The 11,724-nt window shown below is 50.3% G+C and overlaps 1 protein-coding gene and 1 long non-coding RNA gene across 2 annotated transcripts in view; both read left to right on the top strand.

Annotated features, from left to right (window-relative positions):
- LOC108892734 (calmodulin-binding transcription activator 2-like) overlaps positions 1–9,050 on the top strand; it is a 17,966-nt gene extending 8,916 nt beyond the window's left edge. Inside the window, 13 exon segments of the mRNA XM_051068095.1 lie at positions 2,747–2,922; positions 3,840–3,962; positions 3,964–4,046; positions 4,128–4,206; positions 4,303–4,561; positions 4,645–4,890; positions 4,966–5,177; positions 5,264–5,445; positions 5,546–5,750; positions 5,855–5,926; positions 6,939–7,132; positions 7,406–7,480; positions 7,636–9,050. Of these exon segments, the coding sequence (XP_050924052.1) occupies positions 2,747–2,922; positions 3,840–3,962; positions 3,964–4,046; positions 4,128–4,206; positions 4,303–4,561; positions 4,645–4,890; positions 4,966–5,177; positions 5,264–5,445; positions 5,546–5,750; positions 5,855–5,926; positions 6,939–7,132; positions 7,406–7,480; positions 7,636–7,690 (1,961 nt within the window). The 3' untranslated portion in view covers positions 7,691–9,050.
- An 835-nt stretch (positions 9,051–9,885) lies between these two features.
- On the top strand, positions 9,886–11,717 carry LOC127140185 (uncharacterized). The gene is made up of 2 exons (XR_007810544.1): positions 9,886–10,696; positions 10,879–11,717. It is a non-coding gene; the product is annotated as an uncharacterized LOC127140185 (long non-coding RNA).
- The last annotated feature ends 7 nt before the right edge of the window (positions 11,718–11,724 follow it).

Here is an 11,724-nt window from a genome sequence, read left to right on the forward strand (position 1 = left end):
CAGAAGATGGACGAACGACAGCGAGACGACACACAGCAGCAGGATGGAGTCGGTAGGACGAGCTGTGTGTGTGTGTGTGTGTGTTCCTGTAGTGGTTGTCATGGTTACACAGCTGCTCAGTAACCACGGCAACCTCCTACAGATGAAACTGTTGGTGAAGTCGATGCGATGAAGTGAAGATCATTTGTTTGTCAGGTTGTTTTTACGATTAATGATCGATCTGTTTTAAAGCAGTGAAAAGTCACATTTTTATAAATCCTGATGTTGCATCTTAAAACATCTGGTTTCCGACCAAATGTCTAAACTGAACCGTCTCTGGGTCTCTGGGTCAGACTCTAAAGACGAGCAGCACGCGAGGGAGAAAGACATTTTTGCTTGAAAAACTTCCTGTTGATCAGCTAATTGATTAATTAACCCGTCACTAACATTTCCAACAACAACAACTTCCCTGGAAATTCAGTTTTTCCATCCTCTCCTCAAATCTGATCTAATAATAATACTAATTTAATTTATGTAGCACCTGTTAAAGACCAGCTACAACGTGTTCTACAAGACAGAATACAAAACTGAAAACAAGCAAAAGAAAACAAAACCAACGCTAAAAAAGAATAAAATCTGACAGAAGGAGCAGTATAAACTATTAAACTGGCTCCAAACACACTGAAATCATTTAACATTACAACGCTGACGGAGCGCTGTTCTGTTTAGCTACATCGCTAACGTTACCTGGCTAACGTTACCTGGCAACGTTAGCCAAACAGCAAAACAGTATCAGTACGTAACAAACATTAAGATAAACACTGTTCGTTCAGTAACTGACAGTAACGGTTTACCTGAACAGAGCTGGATGGTTGTCATGGAGACGGGAGCTCCAAAGACGCAGGGCTCCCCCTTGTGGCGATTGAACATGAAATCAGTACAGGACTGTGACTGTGTTTATTCAGTCACTCAGGATGTTAACGATTATCCAACGTACTGTGGTTTTTAAATCACATCATCATAAACTCATATGTCCTGTAAGAAGTAATGTTTGCAGCCTGTAGGATTGAGCTGAACCTGCTGCAACAGGATTAATGTCCTAACGTTTTTAAATGTTAAATATCAGAGTGACCCAGTGTATTAAAGGTAGATCAGACCTCAGGCCCTGAGAAGTCACAGCTCTGCTTTTAAACTTTGAAACGTCTTTTTGCTTCTTGTATCCTCAGAGTCAGATTGTCCATTAACGTGACCTCTTCATCAAAGATTAGACGTTTGTCCTTCGTCAGGACGTCACCTTCGTCCTCCTCACACTTTCCACTGACTATTTTAGCTTTGCTTCGTTAAGAGAAGCTACAGAAGAACAAAGTCACTAAGAGGGTCTGCAGGTGTCTTACAGTACGTGTCCTACCTGTGAGGAGACGCTCGTCCAGTCACAGGACAGTATTTCTCTTTTAGCTGCCTGTTGTCCAGGTGTGGACAGATCATCAGACAGTTGACCCCTGGTCTTAGTGACAGACCCCCACCCTCCTATATCGGCCTCAGAGACACAAAGAGACACAAAGAGACACAAAGAGACACAAAGAGACACAAAGAGACTCAAAGAGACACAAAACAACAACATTTTTGTGTCTTTGTTGATTTGTGTCAGTTTCTGCTCCTTTAACGACAAATTAGTTAATCAGACTGAACCAGGGTGAAGTGACTGATCATGAGACTGAGTGTTGGAGCTGTGAGACACCAGGGAGTCCCCCGTGTGTGTGTGAGTGTGTGTGTGTGTGTGTGTGAGTGTGAGTGTGTGTGTGTGTGAGTGTGAGTGTGTGTGAGTGTGAGTGTGTGTGTGTGTGTGAGTGTGTGTGTGTGTGTGTACTCCAGGTCACAGTGTATCAGGCTATATTAGGGAGTCTGCTTTTATTTCCTCCCACACTGACTCTGTGCCAGGCGGCAGGTGATTGAAGTCAGTCGAGATAGTTTCCATCTGAGACAGGGTGTGAGTGAGTGGTGGGGGAGGGGACGGGAGGGGGTGGTGTGTGTGTGTGTGGGGGGGGGGGGGGGTTACTACATTTGTAGGGCCTGTGAGGTCTGACAGGTTTGTGGGGACCAAAATGTTTAAATGTCTGAGACTCTTAAAACAGACAACACACACACACACACACACACACACACACACACACAGCTCATCCTTTTCAGTTTACAGTGACGTCATCAGTCTGTGTCATAAAGTACAGGTGTGGACTTTAATACAGTTTTGTTTCTGGTTAAATGTCTGAAATAAGGTCTGAGACATTTTCAGGTTTTATTCCTCCAACATAAAATGGGTCAGTAAATCCCCCACTCCTGATGTTTGAAGCTTTTCCGTGTCTTAAAAAAGGCGGTTGCTAACGAGTGTCTAAATGAGACTACAGAGGTTGTCTGGGGACGTTAACATGAAAACCCATCTACTCACCAGTCCACCTTTACAGCCTCGTTGTGTTTCTACTCACGCTCTTTCAAACTCTCACTAACTTTCTAAGAAGAAAGGCTTTTGTAGAAGAGCTCAGAGCTAAATGAAATGACCAGTTGGAAGCTTAGTGGTGGAGACGTTGACGTCATGTGACCGTGGTGTAGTTGGTTTATAGCCTAACATTAGCTTCTTACTTCAAACATCAGAACAGTGGTGTTCTAACTTCCGGGCTGTGTCCAGGTGCATCATGGGAATTGTAGGATCCAGTGTTGGTTCAGGTGAGGTCAGGAGGAGGAGGAGGTCTCACTCTGAGCGTTGTCTCTGCAGATAATCAGTTCAGGATGTCCATCCTGGAGCGGTTGGAGCAGATGGAGCGCAGGATGGCAGAGATGGCCGCTCGTGACAACAACAACCAGCAGCAGCAACAGCAGCAACATCAACATCAGCACGGCAACCACCTGGCAACGCCCCCTCCTCCACCTTTACCTGAGGAGCATGAACAGGTGAGGACACTGACGCTCTAAAGCAGGTTCCTGACCTCACAGCCTCAGAGTTGAACCTGTGCCTGTGGATTCATGAGATGATCAGGGATCCGGTCAAACAGGATCAGATTGATCAGCGTCTGAGTGGCAGCGTGCAGAGACGGAGCAGGAGCGTGGGGCCACAGCAGCTGATCAGATTACATTCAGCTGAGCTCTGGTGGGGAAACAGGTTAAGAAGGACAAATGAAGCTGAATGGAAAATCCCTTTCAAACATCTCTGCAGTGTGAGCTCTGCTGAGCCGAGCCGCAGAGACTCTCTCTGATGTCATGGGGAGTTTGGCAGACGAGTCCTCGGGTTAAAATAGACTCAGTGTGACGGAGACGCACACAGAGACCTGACCTTCACTCAGACAATTAGAGCTGCAGCTCGCTCACCTGTCGACTGCTGCTCCTCGTCAACACGTCTGTTCGTCTGTCACACACTCGGGTTAAACCGACAGCACACCTGATTCCCACAATCCCAGCTTCACTGTCTCTGAGTCTCTGCACAGTTTCCATGGGAACTGTCTGCTCTGACCTCTCACTAACACTCCTGTATGATCCAGCCTGAGGTCAGAGGTCAGAGGTCAGAGGTCACGCTCAGCTGGGTGACTGACAACACAGAGGCTGCTCCCTCTCTCTGCTGTCAGTCATTTATAGCCTCAGCTCGCCCATGTGCGTCACACGGGGGGGGGAGGGGGGCAATGCCAGGGAGAGTCAGAGGGAAAAACTGGAGGGGAGGGGGGAGTTATGAATGTAATGTTTCCTACCAGCTGAGGGGGGGGGTTAGCCTGGGTTAGACCAGGTTAAACATGTGACATCACTGTGACATCATTACTGCTGGTGTGTGACATCACTGTCTGTCCGTGTGTGTGTGTGTGTGTGTGTGTGTGTGTCAGTCCTCTCAGTGGTTTGAGAGGAGGATTGTGGGAGTGTGTGAGCGGATGATGAGGGTCGGACGATGGGGAGGAGGAGGAGGAGGAGGAGGAGCAGGAGCAGGAGCAGAGAGGCTGCATCACTCCTGTCCGTCACCGCGGGATGACGCTGCTCCACCTGGCTGCTGCACAGGGATACACACACCTGATACACACTCTGATCCACTGGAGGTACAACCTCACACACTCCTCACACACACCTGTCCACCTGGTCCGTGCAGGTGTTCAGTCTGACGTGTTGTCGTGTTGCAGGACTGTGAACAGCGACAGTCTGGACCTGGAACAGGAAGTGGATCCTCTCAACGTCGACCACTTCTCCTGCACCCCGCTGGTAAAACCGCCACGCTGCACCAGCACCGTTGCCGTCGTTACCTGCACTGCTCAGGTGCGTCCAGGTAACGCCCCGTGTTGTGTGTGTGTCTTCCAGATGTGGGCGTGTGCTCTCGGCCACCAGAGGGCGGCGGAGCTCCTGTACAGCTGGAACCGTCTGGCTCTGGGGATCCCTGATTCGCTGGGACGCCTGCCGCTCGCCGTGGCCCGGTCACGAGGACACACCCGCCTCGCCACGGCGCTGGAGGAGCTGCACACGCAGCACACGACACACACGACGCCCAGGGACACACACACGCCGGCCACGCCACAGCCTCACCTGCCCCCGTCTCCTCTGTCCACCAGCCCGGACACAGGTAACACACACACCTGCTGCCGATCACCTGACACGACTCTACGCTCTGATTGGCTGTAACTCTCTCCCCCTCCCCCCCCGCAGGTCTGAGCTCCTCCAGCAGCCTCCCCTCCCCCAGCGACCCCTCCTCCCCCTCCCCGAGCTCTGCCTACTCCAGTGGCCCCGCCCCCATGGACACCTCCCCTTCCTCCCCCTCTTCTCCCTCCTCCTCCTCCTCCTCCTCGCTGCCTGTGTCCCCCCCCTCTGCCTCCTCCCTCCCTCTCTCCTCTCTCCCTGCTGTGTCCATGTGGGGGGAGGAGCCACGCGCCGGGTTCAGCCCAGGTAACACAGGTGAGCTGATTCTCTCAGCGCCACGTTTTCCTCTCTGAATAAACGCAGCCGTCTGATCACTGATCCGTGTCACAGGTTTGAACCCCGGCGGCTCCACAGACTCTCCTCTGTACCTCATGGAGTACGAGAGCGCCTCACCTGGCCTCACGCACACCTACGCACCCGTGGCGGCGGGCGGGCGGCGGGCGCACGCAGCGGCGACGCTGGAGGAGCAGCTGCTGAGCTACAGCGAGAACGCCGAGAACGAAGGCGAGGAGGAGGAGTACCTGGAGGAGGAGGTGCTGCAGGTACGCAGTCAACACACAGCAGCACACACACAGACACGCTCAGTAACCAGGTGTCCTGAGGTCCTGTCGCTATGGTTACACCACAGGTCGACATGGCGACGCTGGCAGAGCAGATCATCGAGGCGACCCCGGAGCGAATCAAACAGGAGGACTTCCCCAGGGGGGCGGAGTCACCGCTCAGAGAGAGACGGGACAACCCCGCCATCCAGGACACCTGGCTGGCGACTTACCTGGACACGGTCGACGCCCACACGCACTCCCCGCCCAGGTGAGAGTGTGTTACCATGGAGACCTGTTACCTGAGCTTTATCGCCAGATGAGAACACAAGTATGAAGGGATCTGTGTGTGTGTGTGTGTGTTCTTGCAGGCGGGTGTGCCCCCCCTCGCCCCTCAGCGCACTGGCCCTCCAGAGGCTCCGCCCCCCGTCGTCTGCGGCGTGGGCGGAGTTCCTGAACGCCTCGGCCAACGGGAAGATGGAGAGAGACTTTGCCCTGCTGACGCTGACGGACGGCGAGCAGAGGGAGCTGTACGAGGCGGCCAGGATCATCCAGAACGCCTTCAGGAGATACAAGGTGAGCGTGGTGGCGTCACGCTGCCCCCTGCAGGCCAAAGGCAGGGAGTGCATGTTGATGTGTAGCTGCTGACCTGTGAGTGACAGCCTGTGGTCTGTCGTCAGGGGCGGAGGCTGAAGGAGCAGCAGGACATGGCTGCAGCCGTCATCCAGAGGTGCTACAGGAAGTACAAACAGGTGTGTGTTCATGTGTGTGTGTTGTTCGTGCACTCAGTTTGTCCTCAGGCTTCACTAACACTGAACTAACCTGCTGTGTCTCTCTACCTCTCTCTCTCTCTCTGGCTAGCTAACATGGATAGCTCTGAAGGTAATATGTCTGACAGTAGCTGTAGTGATGTGTAGTCACTTCATCTGTGTGTGTGTGTGTGTGTGAATCAGTGGATCATTCCTCCCTCTTAAACTCACATGGACAGAAGTATGTGGACGTCTGATCAGCCAATCAGAGTCTCCGCTCTGAGCTCCACAGAGCTTCAGTGAAGACTCTGATGTTTTATATGTGGACGTCCTGTTTACGGTTTAGGCTCCGTCACAGTTTTAAAACAGAGCTTCAGAGCTCAGTTTAACATGGCAGTCTATGGGACTGTGGGTCAGCGCTCTCTGTGTTTGGAGGAGATTTATTCACAAACTGTGAGTCATGTGACAATGGGAGTCACACTGGGTGAGAGAGGACACATTTCTCTACGTCTTCATATAGAAAGTGTCTGTGTAGGTTGGAAACTGTGGGAATTAAAAGAGGTTTGAATCAGATTTTTATGGTAAAATGTTCAGAGTTATAAGTTATATAGTTACATTATAAACTCTGAACATGAAATTGAAACAGTGATTTCATAAAAACTGTAACAGCATCAACATGAAGATTTAACCTGGAAGACTCTGAGGTCATGTGACCTGTTTAAAGTGTGAACCATGTGTGTGTGAGCGTTTCTGGTGTCGGAGCGGGTACGGTTCAGTGGTGTCCACATACGTTCGGCCGTGTGCTGTGTGCTGTGTGTCAGGTCAGTCACAGATGTGAGTCAGACGTTCAGTACGAGCCGATGTCATTGATAGATGATCGATCGGTCCTCAGAGCTCGCTGCTTCTCTTCCTCTTCCCTCCGTCCTGCGTCAGCTCCCCTGAGAGCTCACTTCCTGTTTGTGTTTGTGTGTCCGTCCTGTAAACAAACACTAACAGTGCCCTCCTCGCTCCTCAGTACGCCCTCTACAAGAAGATGACCCAGGCGGCCATCTTGATCCAGTCCAAGTTCAGGTCGTACTACGAGCAGAAGCGTTTCCAGCAGAGCCGGCGGGCGGCCGTCCTCATCCAGCAGTACTACCGCAGCTACAAGGAGTACGAGCGACTCAAACAGGCCCCGAGGGGCGCCGCCAGCCACAACCCCAAGATCAAGTAAGAACCCAGCTGCAGCTTAGTCCTGGACCACGTCCTCTGCTGCAGGCCGCTGACACAGCAGAAACTGCTGACCACTGAGAGTAGCTCAGGAGTCGTCTCACCTGTTCTACCTGTCGGTGTCAGCAGCCCTGCAGGAGAGGCGTCACTGATTTAACTAGAGGGCTTTTAATTTGACACAGTGGTCACAGGAAGTGAGGCAGCTGTAACGTCAGTGTAGCTGAGAAGGAGCAGGCTTTGACTGGTGACTGATGTGGATCATGTTTGTATCAGGGGCTCGTTCCTGACCAAGAAACAGGACCAGGCAGCGAGGAAGATCATGAGGTTCCTGAGACGCTGCAGACACAGGTAACACACGGCCTTCTTCTTCTTCACCTTCATTTCCTGTCTGAGTCTGAGTCTGAGTCTGAGTCCGAGTCTGAGCGGGCTGCTGCTCTGTCTGACTCCACCTGACTCGCTGTGACTCGCTGTGACTCGTCTCCTCCTGGTTTGTGTCTCTGCAGGATTAAAGAGCTGAAGCAGACGAGGGAGCTGGAGAGGAGAGGACTGACCACTTAGACCACTTCATCCCTCCTTCATCTCCTGGAGGAGGAGGAGGGGGAGAGGTGTTACTCTGATGTATAAAGAAAAGAAACGACTGATGGAGAGAAGGACAGAGAGACAGAGAGACGCCTTACCCCAACTCTTCTTCTGTCTGTCTGTCTGTCTGTCTGTCCTGGGTGAATGTAGCTGTCTGTCTGCAGCTTAGAAGGAGCTTCGTTCAGAAGCGTCTCGCCCTCCTCTCTGTCTCACAGGCAGGGTGTAGCTGAGGTTGTGTTGCCCTGAGCAGTGTCTGACAGGAAGCAGGACGGACTCTGACTCTGCTGATTCTCTCAGCGTCACTGAACGTGTAGATTAACGTGAAAACCATAAGGCTGTGTTCAGCTCGTCCCTGTCTCCTGGGAGACGAAGCTCAGGGCAGAAGGAACCCTGACAGGATCAGTGTTTCTCCTCCTTCCCATGATCCACTGCTGTTTACCTGTGCAGGTGCGGGCGCTGGCTGAGCGGAGCTCTTTGTTTGGAGTCTGTGGACTTCAACATGTACATGATTCTGACAAAGCTACTAAATATATTTAAACAGTCACATATAGAAACGTATAGAGATAGAGATCTATATTCTAAAGGTGGTTTTTATTTATTACAGCATGAACTGTTAATGTGAGTGTGTGAGCGCGTGTGTGTGAGTGTGTGTGCTGCACAGACTGTAAGAGTCGAGTCTTAAGGAGCCCCCGCCCCCCCTCCCTCCATGACCTCTGACCTCTGACCTCTGACCTCAGATGAAGCAGAAACACTAAACATGACTGAATCAAACATGGCTCCGTTTACTTCCTTTGTTAAAGGAAGGCAGTGACGTCACTGATGACATCACCTGTGTGCTACTGATGTCAGAGGTCAGACCAGCGGGGGGGGGGGGGGGGTTGGGGGGGGTTCCCTTCAAACCGTATTTTAACGTGTCCGGTACTTTTCACGGCGGTGCTGACGGAGCAGCACTGCAACAACAACAACAACAACAACAACAACAACGACAGCAACAACAACAACAACAACAACGACAGCAACAACAACAACAACAACAGCTGCTGCTGCTGTTTCCCGCCTCTGTTTTGATACGGCGTGCTTTTCATAGGCAGAGACTGAACGATGCTGCGTCGTCACGGCGACCACGGCCTCCAGCACCGAGCATGAGCCGCTTCTTCTTTTTCTTTCTGACGAGTCGATGGACGGGTTTTTCTTCCTCTTGGCGTTTGTCAGTTCGAGCAGTCGGACGCTGAGTCGGCATCGAGCTGTTGCAGTGAAGCTTTGCATGAGTTTGTATTTAACTGTTCTGCACCATCAGTCAGCATCATTCTACAGGTGAATAAATCAGCTGTTTGCTACCTGTGCTGGTCCACGACTGATTACTGCCACACACACACACCATCAGTGATGAAGACCTCAGTGTTCAGTGTGTTTCCTCAGGTAATAAGCAGCATTAACCTGCTCCAACATCAGATATGAAGCTGCAGAATAATCTGTTACAGTTCAGCAGCAGAAACTGAATGAGACATCAAACATCAGCAGTGAAACAGCACATTAACTGTGACACAGGTGTGGACTCTGATCCTCATCATCACCATGGTGTTCCTCATAAAGAGTCACAGTCCGTCACAGTCCAGCAGGGTGATCTGATCCATCCAGTCTCTGTAGAAGACTCAGAGCAGCTCATTCACTCATTAACACAGAGGAAGGAAAGCAGACAGGGAGCAGAACCTGAGCCAGACCAGAGAAGACCAAGTAGAACCAGTGAAGGGAATGAGACGGTTTGGAGTCAGGAACCAAACCGGTTCAGACTCAGGAGGAAAAACTCCTGAGTCTGAACCGCAGCTTCATGGTTTCCTGCAGAGAAGCAGCTGCATGAGTCCATCACTGATCAATAAGACTGAACTGATGGTGACATCAGCAGTGATGTCATCCTCCTCCTCCTCCAACAGGTGGGGTCGTCTCCATGGAGACGGCTGGTTTGTTTCCTGTCTTCCTGCTGCAGCAGATGGACACCAGCAGGACGGAGCAGATGCAGTACGGACAGAAGACCACTAGATGGCAGAAGAGTCTGAGCACAGAGACAGAGGAGGCAGGAGCAGGAGGAGGAGGAGGAGGAGGAGAGACCAGAGTCCAGGTCTCCATCTGGATCCTGGTCCAGCTCAGACTCAGACTGTTTCTGTTGTTGTGAATGTTAAGAGGCGTCACTGAGCCTCCTCTGCTCAGTTTACAGCTCAATATAACTATAACTGAGCTGCTGATTCTGTCTGAGCTTCATATCAGACAGTTGCAGGTCATCCAGGTCTTAATGTCCTTCAAGCTTCAACTTTAACTCACTGATTGGTTTCATCAGCTTCTTTAACAAATATACTATCATATATAATAATAGATAATAGAGCATCATCTGCATAACAATGAACGTTTCCTAAAGGAAGCAAATACAAGGTGAATCTGATCCAAGACCAGAACCTTGAGGAACTCTGTGTCTAAGGACTGTCAGGACTTTTATTTGTAATGAGTATTTGTACTCTGTGGTGTCAGTACTTTTACTGAAGCAGATCTGAGTACTGAAGGTGCAGTCTGACACCAGTGATCAGTAATTATTGATCATGTGATCAGTTTTTAATCTGTTTCCATGAAGCTGTCAAACGAATTTAAACTGAACTTCGAGGCTGTGTCGTGTCGTCAGAAGGTGGCGCTATAGGCCACGTCACACAGAGCTGGAATTAACAGAGTAGAAGAAGAAGGAGAGGCCAGGAACAGGAAACAGGAAGTTGTTCAGCAATCACCAAAAAAACATAGAAGAAACTGAGAGAAACACTGAGAGAGGATTCAGGACGTTTCAAACCGCCGTGTTCTCAGACGTTATAAAAGACGCCAGATACTGTTTCTTCTTCTTCTGCTTCTTCTTCTTCTTCTTCGTCTTTTGTGAAGAGGAAGTGGAAACAGCTGATCAGTCATGTGAGTGAAGCACACCTTTTTAAAAAACAATGAAAACCACAACAGGTGAGTAAAGAACTTTTCTTTGTCTGTTGCTGTTTATGAAGAGAGAGTGAGACAGAACTGTGATGCAGTGGCAGCCATGTTGGATCTGAGGTGTCAGTTATAAGAACTGAGTCTGCTGAACCTGAGTACTGATCCAGCAGTCCTGTAATAATCCTCCTTCATGAAGGTTTGAATCTTTACAGGAAATAACCAGGTCTCTGTTTCCACTTCCTGTTAAACTGCTGCTGAGTCTCTCTTCATCTCCTGGAGGAAAAGCTGAAACCAAATGAAACCAACAGAGCTGCTGTCACTCAGAGTGGCCTCAGACATCAGATCAGATCAGATGTGGTTGTATTGTGTTAGCGTCTGGGAGCTGGATGGAGACGGAGACGAGCAGGGAAACGTCTCTGTTGTGGACTCAGGACGAGGACGTGGATTCACTGAGGTCAGTGTTGTTCATCCAGTCGTCCTGCTGCAGTGTGTGGTGAGTTTACAGCTGGTTGGACAGTGTCTCCCTCACTCTCTGAAGGACATTTAACATCAGCCGTCCTGAATCTGAGACATCACATGATCAGTCGTCTGGTTTCCTGCTCTGTGATTGGCTGTTAGTTCAGGAAGTGTTTGATCACGTTTGTTTAACTGTGCAGCCTGAGCTCAGACTGTTTCAGAGAGTTTCTGTTACTCAGCCTGCACTCGTTGAGATTAATGAGGTGGACATATTAATAGAAACACCTGTGTTAACTGGTTCTGCCTCTAAAGTCAGGTGTTGATCTGGTCTTTGGTTTGGAGTCCAGTCCACTGAAGTCCTGTTGGTCTGTCCACTGCTGTTCGACCACTAAACTCTCTCCAGACTCTCTGACCTGGTTCTTGTGTAGGTGTAGAGGAGGTTCATAGAGTCTGAGTCTTTTGTGGACCAGTTCTGGTTTTGGAACCAGGTCCTGGATTTGTCTTGGCTGTAAGATCACAAACCGTCATCCAGACGATGAAAACATATTGATGTAAACAGTGGATTTTACAACATGAAATAAACGAGAGACTGTTTTCATTCG

Source organism: Lates calcarifer, unplaced genomic scaffold, assembly GCF_001640805.2.
Source record: "Lates calcarifer isolate ASB-BC8 unplaced genomic scaffold, TLL_Latcal_v3 _unitig_2390_quiver_865, whole genome shotgun sequence".
NCBI lineage: Eukaryota > Metazoa > Chordata > Actinopteri > Centropomidae > Lates > Lates calcarifer.